Source organism: Trachurus trachurus, assembly GCF_905171665.1.
Source record: "Trachurus trachurus genome assembly, chromosome: 19".
In the NCBI taxonomy this organism is placed as follows: Eukaryota; Metazoa; Chordata; class Actinopteri; order Carangiformes; family Carangidae; genus Trachurus; species Trachurus trachurus.
Window position 1 is genome coordinate 18,586,054 of NC_139913.1, and position 20,289 is coordinate 18,606,342.

At 41.4% G+C, this 20,289-nt stretch overlaps 2 protein-coding genes across 2 annotated transcripts; both read left to right on the forward strand.

Moving 5' to 3' along the window:
- Window positions 1–115: 115 nt before the first annotated feature.
- On the forward strand, window positions 116–7,236 carry josd1 (Josephin domain containing 1; the record flags this gene model as incomplete). The annotated part of the gene is made up of 4 exons (XM_083993686.1): window positions 116–489; window positions 579–707; window positions 2,914–3,108; window positions 4,519–7,236. The coding sequence occupies 4 exons, from the start codon at window positions 116–118 to the stop codon at window positions 4,616–4,618; spliced, it is 798 nt and encodes a 265-aa protein (XP_083849812.1). The 3' UTR covers window positions 4,619–7,236.
- Window positions 7,237–7,933: 697 nt separating this feature from the next.
- cbx7b (chromobox homolog 7b) lies at window positions 7,934–13,743 on the forward strand (the record flags this gene model as incomplete). The annotated part of the gene is made up of 6 exons (XM_083994901.1): window positions 7,934–8,216; window positions 9,816–9,859; window positions 10,998–11,063; window positions 12,329–12,398; window positions 12,601–12,970; window positions 13,520–13,743. Exons 1-6 carry the CDS (start codon window positions 8,148–8,150, stop codon window positions 13,741–13,743), a joined length of 843 nt encoding a protein of 280 aa, XP_083851027.1. The 5' UTR covers window positions 7,934–8,147.
- Between the last annotated feature and the right edge of the window lie 6,546 nt (window positions 13,744–20,289).

A 20,289-nucleotide genomic window follows, 5' to 3' on the forward strand; every position in this document is an offset into this window, starting at 1 on the left:
CATGATGCCGATGTAGCGTCCTGAAGGTAGTAGTTGTGGAGGTTGTGGTGGAACCGGAGGAGGAGGCGGCGGCGGTGGAGGTGGTGGTGGTGGTGGTGGTGGTGAACGTCCAGAGATGGGAAGTGCTCCGTACACAGCCGGGGAGTGGAAGGGGAAGGGGCGAGGTGGCCTGCAGGAGCTGGGCTGCATGCCCTGGAAGGTCAGCAAGCAGAAAGGAGGAGGAGGAGGAGGAACAGGAGGAGGAGGAGAGGTGGTGGTTGGAGTGGAGGAGAGGAGGTGCAGGGATCCCAGGGACTCTCAGCAACAGCAGGATCTCTCATCTTCCTGCTCCTCCCTCGCCCCTCCAGCGCCTCCCCAATCCTCCGTGACACCTCCGGCCATCTATCACGAGAAGCAGCGGCGGGAGCTGTGCGCCCTGCACGCGCTCAACAACGTCTTCCAGGACAGGACGGCCTTCAGTCGGGACACCCTGCAGGAGATATACCAGAGGTGAGTCGCTCTACTGACTTAGACCAGCGTTTAACATCCAGTGTGCTCATAAGACGTTGTGAACAATCTCTGTTGTGGTCTTGTTGCAGGCTTTCTCCCAGCACACTGGTCACACCTCATAAGAAGAGCATGCTGGGAAATGGGAACTATGATGTAAATGTCATTATGGCTGCCCTGCAGACTCGAGGGTTTGAGGCAGTTTGGTGGGATAAAAGAAGGTATGTACGTCTTCAAGGGATAGTTCAACATTTTGGCAAATTGGCCCGTTGCCATAATCCCCATAGTCATAGCAGTAGGTTTGTTACCTTTAATTGTCAGTGCAAGCTATTTTTAGAATGGCGGAGCAGAGTCGTGAGCTGCTCAGAGCTACGCTACGGAGGCTAATGGGATTTCTTGGTTTCGCTCATCAAACTAATCAAATACACAATCCAACAACTCCAAAATGCTCTGGTGGACAAGTTGTGACCTGCACATTCACCACGCTATGAGATAATAACGGAAAGTTCGAGACAGAGTTGTTTTCGAGGTAAATGCAGAGACTGCTTGCTGGAAAACTGTCCCCACGGGAACACGCATCAGTGTTTTGCGTGAATTTACATTTACATTTACACACAACATCTCAGTCTCGTAACGTTCTGTTATTATCTCATAGCGTGGTGAATGTGCAGGTCACAACTTGTCCACCAGAGCGTTGTGGAGTTGTTGGATTGTGTATTTGATGAGTTTGATGAGGGAAACCATGAAATCCCACTAGCCTCCGTAGCATAGGTCTGAGCAGCTTGCGGCTCTGCTCCGCCGTTCTAAAAATAGCTTGCACCGACAATTAAAGGTAACGAACCTACTGCTAAGACTATAGGGATTATGGCAATGGGCCAATTTGCCAAAATGTTGAACTATCCCTTTACGTTAAGTGTTACAATGGGGTTTTCTCAGTGATTAGTTCTGATGTAGCTTCTGTATCTATGGGCTGTTGCCTTACATGCTCCTTGTGTCCTCGGCAACCTCATCAGAAGGGACTGGAGCGAGCTCTCTGATTAGTCAGCAGTGCCGTCAGTTGACGAAGTCTGGAGAGACGCTTTTATCAGCGTTCCTGTTTCCCCCTTTATCTGTCTTACTTTTCTGTTGACAACAACAGCAGCCGCAGACTTGTATTATCAGTCCACTGTTGTGTTATCATTAAAGCCAAATTCCTGTTTCTTGACCACAACAGGAACAAAAATCAAAGCAACTCTTAATTCTGGGAAATAAACAACAAGGCTGTAACTCAATAGCGGTAATTCAAGCTACAGTTTGTAATTAAAACCTTTTTACATGTTTGCTGTTGTCAGAGTTCAGTGGTGTTGTGTTGCAAGACCAGGGACTGATGTGTCTTCAGACTACAGTACAACTGATGTACCACCACTGTTAATGTGTGAGGAGTAAAAATTACGTCTTTTTTTTTTGTCAGAGTTGTGTTTGCAATGTAGCTGCAACCTGAGAGTTTTTTATAACTCTCCTGGTCGGTCCATTTAAAGGGCAGGAAACTCTGACGGCCAAGATTTTACAATCAGCTTCCGAACAGCAACCTTGATAATGTAACAAACTAAAAAATTAATGTGATCCTGTTTTGGAGTTTCAATTTCCAGCAGCAGTTTTTTTTCTTTACAGATTAGAAAGGCTTCCTCGAACACACTGAAAAGAAAGACTGTGCTTGATGTAACATTACCACAGCTGAAATATCACACAATTAAGGAAGGAACAAATAATTGATAGAGCAGCATTATCATAGTCCGGTGTTCTCTGTTCTGTTGTGTGATCCCAGCACTGGGAGCAGATTTGTCTGATACTGTTAGTAGCTTAGGTGTGACTGTGTCACAGCAGATGTTTAGATACTGAAACGTAAATAACTGAGAGTTCAGCCGTTTGTCACTTTGTGGCTGTTTGACTTTTGAGGGATGGAAAGTTTGTACATGTCGCTGCACAAACTTTCCATCTAATCCATCAAATAAAAAAACAAGGTCGACACAGAATAGTTTCACCACAGTCTTCTAAAGAGACTGGCCATATTCACACCACAGCATAAATGTGCCTCTTTGGTCTGTTTTTATTTCTAGTTACTAGAACATTAATGTTATTCATTTCTTTGAGTATATTGTGAATTTAAACTGCCTCAAATGTGATTGTTATTGCAACAATGTAATGTGATGTGATCCTGTGAGTCTCAGTTTATTTTCATGTCCTACAGAAGTGAAAGGTTATCTGTAGTGGACCTCATGAAAGTGCAAGAGAAAATGTTCATTTGCAATGTACAGATGATCTAATTTCATACTAATTCACTACAATAAGAAATAGTTATATGATGTCTCAATAAGTTTATTCTCTATCGGCTTCCTAGCAAGACAAAAAGAAAGTTAGAAAAACTAAATGTTGTCCATCTTCCTCCAGGGATGTCGGCAGCATCGAGCTGTCCAACGTGACCGGTTTCATTCTGAATGTGCCGTCCAACCTGCGCTGGGGGCCGCTGCGGCTGCCGCTCAAACGCCAGCACTGGATAGGAGTCAGAGAGGTGGGAGGAGTCTACTACAACCTGGACTCCAAACTGCGGAGCCCTCAACCCATCGGCAGTCCGGATGAGCTCAGGTGAGAGTGATGGGACGGGAATGTTTATTTTAGGAGGTGTGTGCTCAAAATAACAGTTATAATGATAATTGATTTGGTGATTTGTCAGCATAAAGCTTAGAATAATTAAGCCATAGAAACAAATATATTGGGTTTGTGGCTCGTTGGTAACTAAGGATGGTTACATGGTGTGTTTCAAAGTAAAAGCACTGAATTGAAGTGTTTGATAATATGGAAGTACAAACTGTCAAAGCTCTGCTGACATGGAAGAAAACAGTTCAGATGTTATTGTGGCTTCAGTTTGTCAGATTTAAGACAATGGTTTCCAACCTTTTCCAACCTTTTCCAACCTTTTCCAACTCACTTAACACTTGAAAATCAGAAAAATGTTTGCGGCCCCACATCTGACCCCGTATCAATTCGGAGGTCAAACACTTTGTTCTCTTTTCTTTTTTTATTTCATAACTGTGGAACATTCAGGACTGAACTGAAAGCAGAGGGAGCTCAGCATTTCTTTCTGTTTGAGGGAGGAGAGACAACTTGCTGACTCACCATCTGTCTCTTGACTTTCTTTCCTTTTAAGTCTTCCTGTTGCTAATCAGCTATCCATTTTGAAACTCCTGCTTTTGCCCTGGTTGTCTATGTTTTACTATAGCAAATGAATAGACAATCAGGGGAAGCAGCGACAACATAAACCCTCCAATCACTGACATATTGCATGTTTTTAAATATTTTTTTTTAAGAAAATTTAGTTGGGTATGTTTGTTTCCCTTTCAAGGGATAGTTCAACATTTTGGCAAATTCGCCTCTTGCCATAATCCCTATAGTCATAGTAGTGTGGTGAATGTGCAGGTCACAACTTGTCCACAAGAGCGTTTTGGAGTTGTTGGATTGTGTATTTGATGAGTTTGATGAGGAACAAGGGGACCTGTACCGTTCACCTCCATTATGTTCACTGAGCAGCTCGCGTCTCTGCCCCGCAGATCTCAAAACAACATGCACCGATAATTAAAGGTAATAAACCTACTCCTATGACTATAGGGATTATGGCGATAGGCGATTTTGCCAAAATGTTGAACTATCCCTTTAAGGATTTGTGGCTGTACTAATGAATATTTTATATCAACAATAGATCAAATGACTATGTGTAAAGTGTGTAAACTACCTGGTCAACAGAAGGCATACAAAGTTACTATGTATCTGCTGTATATTTGATTGTGGTATTGTTTGCCAGCATTTTCATAATCATTTTTACAGCTTGTTCTACTGTGACCCACAAAAAGAAACACTTAAAGCGCCTTTGAAGCAGGTCTACCCATTTTATATTGTGACCTTTTAAATGGCGTCGTTAAGCTTTTTAATTCACGTATAATTCTTCCAGGATCATAACGGTGTTGTTTCCTCTTTGCTCTTCATCTGACCGCAACCTAGGAAGTTTCTCCGCCAGCAGCTGCGAGGGAAGAACTGCGAGCTCCTGTTGGTTGTCTCAGAGGAAGTGGAGGCACGCCAAACGTGGAGGTCTGAATGCTAAAGGTTTGACCGGCCAATCACAGCTCCAACTGGGCCAATAGGCATGAATCACAGAACGAGCGGGAGCGGAAGTAGAGAGGTGCACAGCCAAACACATGGATGCACACTTACAGATGTATTTTTTCCCCCTTTTTTGGGTTTTGTTTACACGGCCATTGCTGGACTCCTGTCGGAAGAGACGCAAAGCAATGAAGGAAGCAAATACTTTACAGGGAGAATAAAGAATCACAGTCCTTTACTCACAACACAGTTAAGACTTATGGAAAGTTATTATTTTGTTTCTGCTATTCCTGTGTTTTTATATATGGACTCTTTTCCAATGTCAGTTTTTTTGTTGCTCTTTTTACTGTTCAAGTTTCCAAAGTCATGAGAGTTCAGGCTTGATGAAAGATGCTGTTTATCTGCCTGTCTCCTGCAGCTTTAGCCATGGTGTTCACTGATGTGTCTTCGTCCCCCTGTCTCTCCCTCCGTGTCGTGAATCTCTCTCCGTCTCTATCCTCCGTCCTTCACTTTTTCACCAAAGCGTGTCCTTTCCTTGCCTCAGTGTGACCCCCCCCCTTTTTTTACATATCACAAGTCAAAATCAGTGATTTATCACATTGCCAACTATGTATTTTATCCACTTTTCAAACACTTCTGGTACAGACTGAGCCTACACTGTACAGAGGCTGTGCTGACACAACAGTTTTATATAGCAACAAAGCAATGCAACACCCAGGCCAAGCACCCCCTCTAGTGGATGTTTTGCCTCAGTTTCCTTCCATTCCTTCCCTTTTTCTTTTTTTTTTTTTGGTTTGATTGTTACAATAAAATAATGCAGCACTAAAAACTGTCATCCTGTAGGAGAATAGGAGTGTATCACAATACAACAATCATCAAGTTAGAAAAGAAAGAGGAAAAAAAAAAGCAATCAAAATCTTTAAATATAAAGACGGAAATTGGCCAGCATCAATTTTACAGAATCGCAGAACAGTTTTTTACTTTGCAAAAATTGACTGACAAAACAAACTCAACACATCTTACTGTTTTGTTCTGGAGCTTTTGATCAAATTTCACTGTGCTCATCGGCATATTGAGTTGACTCAGTTGTCATGGAAATGTAGATGTTCAAATTTTCCACTAGTGCTAAAACGATGTCTGTATGATGAAGTCTATTAATACATTAGTTGACGCACACTACATTTCTCTGCCGCTTAAAAAAACAAACAAACCTTTAAATCATTAAGAAAATGTTAATTCTCTGGCTCCAGCTTTCTACTTTTGAATATTTGCTGGTTTCTAAATGGGCATTATATGCAGCCTTTCCTCACCACAGCGCTCAGCTCTATGGTAACTGAGTTACCCAGATCTGCTGATGAGGACTTTATGATATAGTTAAAAAGCTCCAAGACAATCAATTGTTGCCACATAAATTTCATATCAGTGTAATCAAATATTATTTAGTGAATCCATATCACCTACTCTTACTTAATTAAAGCCACAGTAATTTCTTGCACAGTGGTAACATGTCATTAGACAGACCGATCACATCACAAAGGTTGAAACTTGATTCTTTTCTTCTTTTTTTTTTTACTCTTCTTTTGGCTCCACAGTGGTCCAAAGGGTCTCCACCACAGAAGCCCTCTGTAGCACAGGAGCTCAGCTGATACAGGGCTCCTCTTCCTCCTCCCCCTCCTCCTCCTCTTTTTAAACATCTCATGTCAAACCTGCCAAACACAGTCAAAGTCTTATATAGTCAGCAGTGATGTATATTGTGTAACGTTTCAGTGTGAGGAGTGGTTGTGGCAGTTGTTCGTGTGAAGGGAAGTTGTCAGTTTGAGAAACGGCGGATGGGTTGCAGTGTGCCTGGGCTGTAAATCTATAAAAAAAAGAGAAAGGAAAAGTTGGAAGAAAAGTGAAAGTTGATGGGTGAGCTCAGCTAGTGAGCCCATGTCCAGCCAGATGTGTGTTACCGTTGATTGTTGTGAAATAGGCCTTATAAAAAAAGAGTCTGCTGTCTGTTGTAGCTTTCAGATATCAGTTTAAGAGAACATGTTTATACTACACAAGTATTGTCTGTTAGTGACAATATTGGCCTTAACTTGTTTACATAGAAAAATATATATATGTTGCTGAAAGATTTAGAGGGGCTGTGCAGTCTGATGCCATGTCAGGAGATTTATTCCAAAGCACCACTTTATCATAAATTTAGAGGAGGAACAGCCGATGCTCCACCGGTATACAGACTAACTAATCTGTAAGGATGTTTTCACTTTTGCAGCCAAGGATTTTATGTTATTTACAATTGTTGGAAGTAGTTTGATTTTATAAAGATAATATCAATGATTTTCAAAGGTGCATGTGTTATTTTGGAGTGAAACTCTTCGATTCTGGCTCAGTATGTCGGCCTTCTATGTCATATTATATTCACGTGAGCCTCCAGGGAAAACGTCAGAGAGGTTGTCACTAATATGCTGAGAATTTTGAACCCAATCACATCATAATTGTCTCACAACTGCATTCAGTCTTTTCTATTTTAGCCATGACAATCTATTCAGCCCTTCCTATTTAAGGAGTCTTGATTGTCACTGTTTTGTTTTTCGTTTGTTTTGTTTTGTTTTAGTTTTTTTTGCATAGAAATAAAATGCTTAATGGCACTTTATGTATAAGCAACTGTGTGGGTGTATTAAATGGGTCATTATTTGCCCTGAAAGAGTCATTGTTGAGTTATGAAGCAGAATGTCCTTGTTCTCAGTTTGGGTGGGGGTGTTTGTGGTGGGAAGTAGCTAACTACTGCACTTGAATTCAGTTTTGAGATACTTTCAATCTTTTATTTCACCACCACATTTTTTTCACAGGGAGACATGACACCTTTAACTCTTTAACTCAACTGCATTTATGGAGATTTTACATAAAAATTAACATTATGTTTTATGTCAAAAAAGCTTTATTACCAAGAAGTTATTACACCTTTAATGAATTTGACATGGTATATGGTGCAAATGTCAAGAAAGGGGGATAGTTAAGTTAGAGAAAGTACAAAAAATACAACAACCAAATATAAATAAAATACAAAATACAGAAGAAACAGCTAGTACACATGTATACACAACATACACAGAGATCTGTTTTTAATGGATGCGAGTGCAGACACTGTTTCTGATACGTGTGTTATCCATTGAACACACACTACGCTGAATGAATGATGAGGGGGATGAGGCAGCTAGTGGCGCGCGCCGACTCATCGTCACGGGAGCGCGCTCTCGGTGCTGGGGCGCGCGCGAAGCGGTGTGCAGATGTGTCGCAGATTTTTGTAAAGTCACTGGACGCACAGAAAGATCCAGCGCAGGGAAGTCGCTCCGGATAAAAAATGGGAACGGGCCCGTGAAAACAGTTGTGGAAGAGCGGACAGCCGAGGGAGCGACGGCACGGACAGAGGAGTCTACGCCGCCGGCAGCGCCGTTATAACCGGGGAAACGTTAGCTCCGTTTGTGGGCAAGAAGGACGTTAGTTTGACAGTTAAAGCCCAGCGGACGGCGGCGTGCACGGAGATGGAGCTGTCAGCGATTGGAGAGCAAGTGTTTGCTGTGGAGTCCATCGTCAAGAAAAGAGTTAGAAAGGTAACGTAACGGGTCAACAGATACATCACTGGATTCACGTGTTGGCAGCGTTTGAGGGAAACACGTTTTAGTAATTTTATTTTATTTAGGTGGGATGAGGAGGAGAGGATGCTACTTTAGATGCCGGGGGGAGATTGAGAGATTAAATGAGCAGAACTGCGCGACTAATCTGGTTATCTAATTGCAGGCTGTATAAAGGGGGCGGGTTAGGGGATGATGTCCCTTTAATGTAACGTGAGAGTGTTGTCATTGCACTACAGCTTAACATGTCAGGTGTTTGGCAGCAGCAGCAGCAGCAGCAGGAGGAGAGCACGTTGTCAACACAACACCTTCGCTTGGGCCTGTTTGCTCGCTAATTAGGTCCGAGTCCGAGTATTAATGTTGACCATGGTGTTGACAGAAGCAGGTGCGTAGTTGGAAATTATAGCGCCCCTGTTTACTACTAACACCCCCCCACCTCCCATCCCGCTACGGTGGCCTAGAGAGTCCAAAATAACTGCAACTTCAAAGCACGTGCAAAACTCCAGCTTGTTATCACTAAGTATATGGGAATTGATTCATCTGAATCATTTAAATACTACACAACACTACTGTACTGTGATTTGCAATACATATACAGTAAAAGGAGATGACTGAGCAACTAAATGTCAGTTAATAATTTATTAGTGTTTGCCAAGAATGCCTACTTAATATTAACCTATTGTGAAAAGGTTTGATGTGAAATTTAAGTTAGAATAAAGTCATAGTTCAAGTAGATACACAATACACCGTGCATATGTTGATGTCAAAATCACTTAGAATTGCCAGGGCACAACTCAAACATGTCTTCTTATAGACAAAGGCATGATGAATGACTGATTTTTACAGTGATGCTATAAAAATAATTTAATGTATAAAGGTTCAGAAACTATATCAGTGTTTGTTGTGTTCCATCTTATTAAACGGACATTTAGACTTATTTATATAGCAGTTACAGTTAAAGGCGCTGTCAATTTCAGCTGCAGGTCTCACCCAGTATACATTGCATGCTTTTACTGTATATGGGGAACCGGGTGAGTAACATGAAGTCGGGAAAGTGGTGAGCTCACCCACTAAGAATATCTTTGAAAGCGTGGAAGTTATTATGGAATGATGTCACAGAGGATGACTAATTCAGAGAGGCCTGCCTGGTGTCTGGGAAACATACAAAACATATCCGTTAATTATAGATATAGTCTGGCAGTACAAGATCATCTTTCTATATACATTGAGAGCATAGTGGAATAAAGATGTTAAAGTAAAAAGAAAGTTTCTGGTAAATGTCGCCCATGTTTCTAATTTGTCATTTAACCGTACTATCATATAGATAACTGTACATCAGTCTGACTGTGTGTGACTATATTGGTATAAACCTCTCATTATGGTACACAGTCAAATCAGACCTGTTGCTTCAAGCCTTATCATAACAGAAATATAACATCTCAGAGGGGACATGCCACACTCAATAGATTTAAATGGTTTCATTTTAATGTGCGTGGGATGAGTCATGGTATACCCTATGATTTAATTGAAATAATGTCTTCTTGGCTGATGCTGCTCTAAGACTTTACTTCTCCACAGGGGAATGTGGAGTATCTGCTGAAGTGGAAAGGATGGCCTCCAAAGTAAGTGTGTGAAGTTAAGTGCTGATATAAATTGGTTGGTTATGTTAAACTTGTAAAGGCACATGATATTTGCACTGGTATGCGGAGTATTATTCGTATTCACAAAAATGTACCATGGCTACATTAATAAATACATCCTACGTAGACATCTGCTCATTCATAAGATAACACATCATTGCATATAGTTGTTGTACATTGTAGAGTAACAGTTATTCCTGTACCGAAACAGATCAAACTTCCCATGAATCAGCAGGAAGAAAATTGTTGAGTCAGTCTTTTTATCAGTTTTGGACTATGGTGATATTATTTACAGACATGCAGCAACTACAACCCTCAAACCTTTGGATTCCATGTATCACTCTGCTCTTAGATTTATTTCCGGGGATATACTATATATGACATCCATCATCGTATTCTATATAAAAAAGTTGGTTGGTCTTCTCTCTCTGACAGACGCATGAAGCACTGGTACATATGTTTGTTTTCAAGGCCCTTATTGGTAAGCAGCCCCCATACATTTCATAGCGCTCTGGATCTTACTCAACTTGATCCAGTGATTTGAAGTTTCTTAAGGTCCCTCTTGCACATTCTGAGCTTGGTAAATTAGCCTTTTCATTTGACGCCCCAAACTCTTGGAATATTACCTAACATGCCTTGGGGCTGGAGAATATCCCTTCTCTTTGCTGATGTTAAATGTATGGTGTCTGACTTTTGTAAATCACCCTGCAATTGTATTTATGCTCTGTTGTTGCTGTTTGTAAACTCTTTGTCCCTGTAAATGAGAGAGTTAAAAAAAAAGAAAAAAGTTTAAATAAAACAGTTAAGACAGACATTTCTTAACACCAAGAACATTAGGTTTTCTGATTTCACAATATGTTCTTAAAAAAACTATTTGTAATTAAAAAAGAGTGATTGTAGATGAAACCATCCTTTCTCAGCACATAGTTACTGTTTGAGTGGGAAAACAATGGATCTATTGTGTAAGGCCTTTTTTCAGCCAAACAATCAAGAATCATTTTCTATGGCAAAGGTCCAACGACAACACAGACCTATTAAATACCTGATGAAATAAATGAATGGATGGTGGAAATGAGTGGAAAAAAGTAAGGCTTGTTTATAATATTGCTATGTCTTGCAGATACAGCACATGGGAACCTGAGGAACACATCCTGGACCAGCGCTTGGTGCAGGCCTACGAAGAGAAGTAAGCTTCCACTCAACATGTTAAATGTGCCTGAGCTCAGAAGGGGCAAGAAGGTCTGACACACAGTGAAGCAGGAGTAAATCAGCTTTCTTTTTACATTATATCGATCATAAAGCGATCATGACTCAGCGGACCGAGATCCAGATCCAAGATCTCTCTGCAGCTGGAGCTAACGTGGATTGTAATTGGATGTAGAAAAACACATAAAATCCACATCCAAATGCACAAATTGTGCAAGGAGGATCTTCCCGATCATCTCCAAATGTGATCAGATACACATTTGGCTACATTTATAAGAAACAGTAGAGGGGAGAGCGGTCAAGTGCAGAACATATGTGTCTCACAACAGAAATATATAAACATTAAATATCTTTGTGGGAGCTTATTTGAAAAAAAAAAAAATAGGGTAAATGTTCTTATTATTCTGATGGACTAATGACAAGTGAAGTAGTCTGAATTTAGAAATATAGAGATTTTAAACCTGCAATAGCTTCACTGTTTTGGGAGCAGCAGGAACAAACACGAGATATGAAATAAGAACGGAACGTTACAAGACAGAGTTGTTTTCAAGGCAAATGCAGAGACCTCGATAGGAACACACATCAGCGGTTTTGCATGAATTTACCTTGAAAACAACTCTGTCTTGTAACGTTCCGTGATTATCTCATAGCGTGGTGAATGTGCAGGTCACAACTTGTCCATGAGAGCATTTTGGAGTTGTTGGATTGTGTATTTGATGAGTTTGATGAGGGAAACCAAGAAATCCCATTAGCCTCCGTAGCGTAGCTCTGAGCAGCTCACGGCTCTGCTCTGCCATTCTAAAAATAGCTTGCACCGACAATTAAAGGTAACGAACCTACTCCTAAGACTATAGGGATTATGGCAATGGGGCAATTTTCCAAAATGTTGAACTATCCCCTTAACATATCATAGCCTATATATTTATACACAGTCATGTTTCTGTTTTTTTGCTGAATGCACCTCAAATTTTTATCCTCCACTTAGTTCACCAGCCAGGTTCTGACTTTTTCTGTGCAGTGGATTGTATGAAAACATCTCATTGTTGCCACTAAAAAAGAAACTGTAAGAGCAGAGAGTAAAGCTGTGGACTGCACAACCAAAACAAAACAAAGAGCTGAAAGAGACTAAAATGCTGGTGGGGCTGAAGACAACTGCAGAAACAAATATTTGTACAATTAGTCAATTTGTATCTAAAATAGTCAGAGTCTTTTTGATGTTTATGTTCATGTTCTTGGTTTCTCCAGAGAGCAGAGCAGAGACAGAGCTCTGGGTCACAGGAAGAAAGGATCAAAAGCTAAACGCCAGCTTCTGCAGGTAAAGTTTAGAGATCAATGAAATAAAAGTGAAAAGAAACACTACTACTACTACACACTAAAGAGACACAACTTCACAGTGGTGCGTACTTAAGTTCACAGTTCTCTCTCCCACATTGGAAACTGTTCTACTTCACTTTCTTGCTACACAGCTATTTCAGTGTTGACTCTCGTGCATTTTCTTCTGTCTGATCTCGATTCAGAACACCCTGTACACCATGGATCTCCGCAGTGCTCACAAGACGCCAGAGAAGCCCCCACCCCGCCTGCGTCTCTCCCTGACGCGCTCGCTGGCCCCCGAGGACGAGGACGAGGACGAGGAGGAGCCGTACAGGGCCTGCAGGCCACGGGCGGCGCATCACAAAGGCGGCCTTGACTCAGACCCTCCGAGTCCAACGCAAGAGGACTGGGATGGCCTGGGAGAGGAAGACGAAGATGAGGAAGAGGACGAGGAGGATGAGGAGGACGAGGAAGAAGAGGAGGAGGAGGACAATGTGGAGGAAGATGAGGAGGATAAGGAGGTGGAGGTAGCTCAGAAGGAGCCAACAGAAAAGACAGAAGATATTCTTAACGGTAAGTGTGTCAGTTGGTCAGCCAGTGTGCTCTAATCACCATGACGACCCAGTTTACCTGGCCGTTTGAGGACCTCCTGGTAGACACGGCCATACACAGGCTTTTCTTTTCCCTGGGCCTCCAACCCAAAAAAAGAAAGAAAAAAACGTCCTCTTATCCAGAGCTGATTAAAGAGCAAATCACGCATGGATCAAAAGACAGACTCTGAAGTTTCTCTGAGATTGGAGACGGTTTCCGTAGAGTCTCTGCTTGGAGAATAATCAGTGTATCTTTGTGCTGCAGAGCTCACCCACTGACAGGGAATCAAGAATTTCTGTCCTCCCTATCACCTCTGAAGCACTTAGAGCCGTCTTCTCCTGCAGCTAAATGCATCCTATCTGCCTTTGTCAATTTTTGACATCAATCAAAGCAGAGATAATCTACCCAGGTCACAGCAGGGAGGTTAACTCAATAACAGTACGCATGTGATAGGCTTGATGGAATCAACCGTCTGACTGCAACTCTACCCTGTCTCTCCCTTCCCTTCCCCCATGCCGCTGCCTCATCCAGGACAAGAGAAGACGGACGTGTGGAGCTCCGCCGTCGGGACGGACGAGGTCACGGCGTCGGACAAGTCGGACGACGTCTGGAGGCCCGTCATCCTCCCGGGAGAGGTGACGGTCACGGACATCACCCTCAACGCCCTCACAGTGACTTTCCGAGAGTCGAGAGTGGCCAAGGGCTTTTTCAGAGAATGGGGGCTGGAGGTCTCCAACGCCATGAAGTGGGAGTAGTCTGGCAGGAGGGAGCTGGAGCCGCCCCCCCACCACCACCACCACCCTCAGCCCGGCTTAATCACAGTGTGTGAATGGTGGTTGAGGACCAAGAGTGGTGTTTCTCATATCCTCTCTGCAACCTCGCACCCCGCCCGCTCTTCCCCTCTTTCGAAAGCTACTTCCAGTGCGGTCAGTGGTATGTTTACATGCACAGAGTCACCTGGATATCAGCTTCACGTCAAGTTAGTGTTCCATGCAGGTCGGGCCTCAGAAACCTGTCAGTGGTGTGTGTTGGTGACCTCTGACTTGGGTCACTAACTGGCCCATTTTCTCTGTCAGATGATTAGAGCAGAGACCAAACACAAACGTCTGGTGAAGGGGCGACACTGTTTTGGCTATTAGGTGTCAGTAGAATAAAATGTGCAGGGCTGATTGTGGCTGAGGTGCAGTCACCGACACTGGAGGACCGAATGTGAGCAAGCTGAGGGACATAAATCTAAATACGGCCGCCACATCTAGGGAGATTTTGGAAGTGCATACTCAGGTTCAGTTGTTGAACAGTTGAAAACGGGCGTAGGTAGACGAGATGGTGCAGCGACTTCCTCTCAAAATGGTTGTTGAAACCAGATCTCACACCTGCACAAGTGTATAATGATCTGTTTTTTTTTTGTCATGGGTTGTAGAGAGAGCCCACAGAGTTACAGCTACATTCATCATTACTCACCGAAAAGCAGGAAAAGCAAATATTTGTTGCTTTGAGGTTTTTAACTGAACCCCTGTGATGTTTACGTCCATGTTCGGGGTCTGCAGTCTTCCCTGTGCGTTTGCTACTTCGTCTCGTAGATGTGTGGAATGGTTTGACTTCATCAGCGGGAGTGTGTATAACACACACCTGTATGCCCGCTCATTAAAACGTTCTCCAGGGCAACGCTGGTGGTCAGAAACTCCACAGGGTGCCTTCAAAGCAGCTAGCAGCAGGAGCCTTATGTTCTCCCCTCATAGCCAAGAGATTCAGTCCACAGGATGAGTTTGCTTTGATGAAGTAGATATTAACTACAGTCATCAGATGGTGGGTTCAAAGTATGAAAACAGCTGAAGTAGCACAAAATTGGAAATGAAAAAGTGCAACTCCCATGCTGCTGCGCTTAAAGGGATAGTTCAACATTTTGACAAACTGGCCCATTGCCATAATCCCTATAGTTTTAGGAGTAGGTTTGTTACCTTTAACTGTCGGTGCAAGCTATTTTTAGAACGGCGGAGCAGAGCCGCAAGCTGCTCAGAGATACGCTACGGAGGCTAATGGGATTTCTTGGTTTCCCTCATCAAACTCATCAAATACACAATCCAACAACTCCAAAATGCTCCCGTGGACAAGTTGTGACCTGCACATTCACCACGTTATGAGATAATAATAATAATAATAATAATAATAATAATACATTTTATTTGGAGGCGCCTTTCAAGTCACCCAAGGTCACCTTACAAAAAAGGTAATAACAGAACGTTACGAGACAGAGTTGTTTTCAATGTAAATTCATGCAAAACCGCTGATGCGCTTTCCCGTCTGGGGCAGTTTTTCGGCAAGCAGTCTCTGCATTTGCCTCGTAAACACCTACGTCTCGTAATGTTCTGTTATTATCTCATAGCGTGATGAATGTGCAGGTCACAACTTGTCCACCAGAGGGTTTGGAGTTGTTGGATTGTCTCTTTGATGAGTTTGACGAGGGAAACCAAGAAATCCCATCTGCCTCTGTAGTGTAACTCTGAGCAGCTCACGGCTCTGCTCCGCCATTCTAAAAATAGTTTGCACCAACAATTAAAGGTAACAAACCTACTCCTAAAACTTTAGGGATTATGGCAATGGGCCAATTTGCCAAAATGTTGAACTATCGCTTTAAGTTCTTCGTATGAGCTGCTGTAGTTTGCAGCTCTGATAGTGGGACAGAGTAGAGACATGGTTACAACATTTTCATTAAATAAAAGTAAAACTAGGGAAGTTTATAAATCATGTGAGAGGACAAAGCGAAAGAAGAGGAAGAGTCTTCTGTGCATGTAAACATGGCCGCTGTTTCTGTCTTTTCTTCCACACCGAGCTAACCATTCAGCTCCGGACTCCAACATATTGTACATACTCTAAACTACAGTGAGGCGGGCATAGCTGTCAGTCCCATACTAACACGCAGTGCTGTACCTGTAACCCGTAAACAAACACTGACTGTTAGGACTGTACGGCACGTGGCTCGGTCTTGTGCGCGTTTCAAAAAATCCTCCGAGACGATTTGATCCGCCCGCATGCCTCTTCTCTCCGGTACAGTTCTGTGGATGCAAAGTCAGACAGTGTAATTCCCACTTCATATGAAAACACACCACACACCACACAAGTCACACGTGATGACTGAGGCTCGTACCAAAAGTAGAAAAACTAGATTGAGAAGAGATCGCCTCATGGAATTGCGCTGATTTCACATAAAGGCCTCTTTGTGGAGGTTGATCTGCAGGGTTAGAGGTGAATATCATACCTGATCGTTTGTGACAAACGCAAGATCAATGAGATCTGATTCTGTGTTTACCCCTAAATTTAATTGTTCTGAAGGTGGATAAGATTAATTTATATATAAAAAACAAGCTCTACTAGTACTACTACTAACACCAGACTAATAGATTTAGTTCTGTAGCTGTGTAGCCATCCAAGTACCAGTTACACTTCAATTCAGCACTTAAAAACAGTTACACTTAGTTTACATGACAGACAACGACTACAACAGTTATTTTTTGGGAAAGTTCTGAAGACCATGACATAAATCTTGCATTTATACATAACCCATCATCCCAGCTAACTATTTTGCTGCCATTGTTTATCAAGTACATGGTTGTAATCTTCTCTGTTTATTCAGTTGCAGGTGTGTACTGTTTGGAAAACTCCACTTGGCAGCTAAAAGGCATTCAGAAAATGTTTTGTTGTGGAGTTAGAGCATTCAGGAAAAGAAACTGATTCAGTCAAGGTTCCCAACCAAAACCTCTAGTAGCCACATGCTAACCAGACAGGAAATAAGAAAACCCCAAAATTCAAATCATCTTTTAAACTCCTCTCTAATCTTAGTTTCTTTCTTGTGCATTTCAGTTTTGACCTTCCACCGTCCAGGAGAGTTTTCCAAACGGACCCTCTTTGCTTTGTGTTGTGTGATTATGAGCTAAAAAGGAAACAATAGGTGACCATTGTCTGGTAATTGATCCATATCCCAAGTCATTGTAGCATGAAAATCAAGTCTAGGGTTCTTTGTGATCTCAACCCAAGGTCCATTAGGTAGCTGTTTCTGGAGCTGTTACTCACACCATGTGATCTTCATCAGCAGGTTTAGTTTGTTTAGTTGTCATAGATGTTGTTGATGCGAAAATCTCAATTTATTCTTACTTTAATTTTCAGACTTCAGACACTTGAACCTTCTTGAGCAAACACTCTTGCCTCAAGGTCTACTACTAACAAGATAAATACTGGTGGGGTAATAGTAACTAATCAAAATGACAGAAATCCAAATAGATGTATATGTCAGTGATTTATGATACAATAATTAACAGATAATCAACTCAATCCTGTCACAGCAAAGAAGGAAAAGAGTCTAAAAACCTGCACTATGTTTCTGATCATGCATATTGAGTATGTGCATTAGTAGTTAATGGGCTTAAAGGTGAGAAATTGATCAGGATGGTCATAAATGCAGTGTGACACAGCCCCCTCTAACCATCAAATGGTTAATGAGTCATTAAATAATCGTTAAAATACATATTTGAGTAAAATGTCAGCAAATCCCAAAGGGAAAGAGAAGAGAGCTTCTCAGATTTCTTGTAGCTGAGGTAACTGTGATAAACACTGAAGAGACTCATGTCACAAAGTGAAAAAAGAAATGAAAGCCCAGCAGCTCTGAGGTCAGCGTATTGGTGTAACCCTGCTGGTTTCTTGCCCATTGGACACAGGAGCTGATGTGATGTGTCATGCCTGTGGAATCCACCACGGTGGCGTCCCATTGGTCCATAAGTTGTTTATCCCACACCGAGGATGATGGGTCAGCGTCTTGTGATCCCAAAACTGTCTCTGTGGGATAATGAAGCTGCAGGGAATGGAAGTGCCTGATGTTGCATAATTTTGTTGTTGTTTTGTCTATGGAGCTTTTAGGGCTAATGTCTCTCTCTCTCTCTCCTTTACACACACACACACACACACTTTGGTTTCTCTACATGTGGATGCACGATCCTCTACTGATCTTATTAAGACTTGAAACACACAGAGACATTAAAAGGAGGAGGCCAGAGCGGGGCTGTGGGGAGAAACGTATTTTTTAGTCGTTATTTTTCTACATTGACCTGAATGTATATTTATTCTTTAAAGATACCTGTGTATTTGTCACGCAGGTGACCGACTAGTTTTTTATACAGTTTGTGATAACCACTGAGCTGATGCCATATCTAAATGTACTGACATGACAAAAACAAGCACCGTGGATTTGACGTCGGCTGATGTGGTCGCTTGTGCTGCTTCATCCACCACCGAGCGAAAAAACTTTGCACTTTATCGTGATGTAAACCTGCACATTACTCTACTCCAGTCTACAAAGTGTCATTGTGTATAGAATATTTATATGGTTATACTGAAATAAATGTTGCTCATGTTTAATATCACCTTGACCTATCTCGTCCCGCTTACTCACACGACTGATTATTACTGATTATCACACATCTATGAGGTGAAGTTTAATGATATGAGGGAACTTTTTAAGCTCAGTTAAAAAAAAAAAAAATTCAGTTGGTAGTGCAAGGAAGTGGTCTTGTACTTTTTCATTCCCCCAAATTTAAATAATCCTTTTCTTGGCAAAATCGATCTAAAATTTTCAGTTTATCCATTTATTTAATATCTCTTTGTTCTAAAATACGTATACAACAACTTTGTGTTGTTCGCTGTGGAATGTCAAAATTATTTTTCCATTGATAAATTAATATGGTTTACTCTAGATTTTGAATTATTTACGCTTTTTGTATTTTGGTGCAATGAGTTGTAGATTGGTTTTAAGAAAGTGGGTTAGGGGTTAGGGTTACCTAACCCTAACCCATCATTTTAAGGAGGGCCTCATTGTTTGAAAAAAAAAAAACAGGCTTAAACTGCCTCCCTCACTGGTTTCTTTTGTACAGCCCTCTCTGTAGACATGTTATACTATAGTCTATAATGCTACTGGATGTTTAGACTGAGAATGTAAGATAATATAAAATGATAAACAATCTACTTTTTAAAAGGTTTTTTACCAAAATACACATCAGTGCTCTCTAGTGGACAGATTCTGATAAGACAGAAGAGCTGATTTGTTCATCTTGGTATAAGAACGAGTTTTGCAAAAAGGTGAAATCAGACACAACTTTGTGTTAAACCAGGTGGAAACTGTTCATGATTTTGCGAACACAGTGACTGACTGATTAAAAGGTGACCAGGCCAAAGAGGCTTTGATTTAGACAATCAAAGGAGATGGTTTCTGTAACTGTACTTCCTTACTATGTACTGACCAGTACATACACCGATACTGGTTTAGATGCATCAGCTGACTAATCTGATTCAAACACGCTTCATGTTTTCAAAAATGTTAAACAAGAAGACTTTTCAAGAACTTCCACTGACTTCCATTCAAATGTGAGTTGAAGGGTCGTCCATTCACCTGGAGAAGAATAAAGAGGCAACAATCGAGTATATTTCCAATGGTACAAACATACTTTATTGTACAATTAATTTATTGGCAAAAAAAACAAAACAATCAGACCACCAAAATAACTTAAAAAAAAGAAAGAAACTAATGAAAATGGAGCAACAGTTATTTTTGCTTTCTCTCAGCAAGCACCAAAATTGTTAACAAGAGGAACGAAAAAGTGGTCAAAGATTCCATTTGAATACTAAACAAATATTTAAATAGTCTTATTTCCAGTCTCTTTTAAGGAGAAGAAATGATAAAAACAAAACTATTTGTTCAGTTGCCATCAGTTTGTACAGTGATTCAGTATGTTTACAACTATATTCATGTACATGAAACATTTCTTCAAAAGGATGGTTTAGTTATACTCCATGGCCTCCCCAGAGCAAACTGAATGACTGTCTGCAGTGTCTTTTTGCATCACCATAACATCTTTAATACAAAACAAAACATGTTTTTATCTAATAATTCCTGTAGCTTCAAGTTTTATTTCCAAAAAATAAAATTAAATAATATATCTATATATAAAAGACAGTTTTTCCTTGTTTTTTCTTATAAAATAAGTCTCAAGATATATTGCCACCTGGTTCTGATACGTTCCCTCCCCATACCCAGCAAGCCCAAACTTTAGAGAAAAATAGTGAGCATGTTTATATTGTCTTCAGTCCTCTCCATAAAAAGCTAATTGACCAAATTTTAACTCATTCAGATCACACCTCTAATCAACCCCTCCCCTAACTCCTCTGGCTCTTCTCCGTGCAGGTTTACGTCTTTAAAGTTTCGAGATTGCTCAGGTGTGTGACTTGTTGCGATATACACCCCCCCCCCCTCCTCCCCC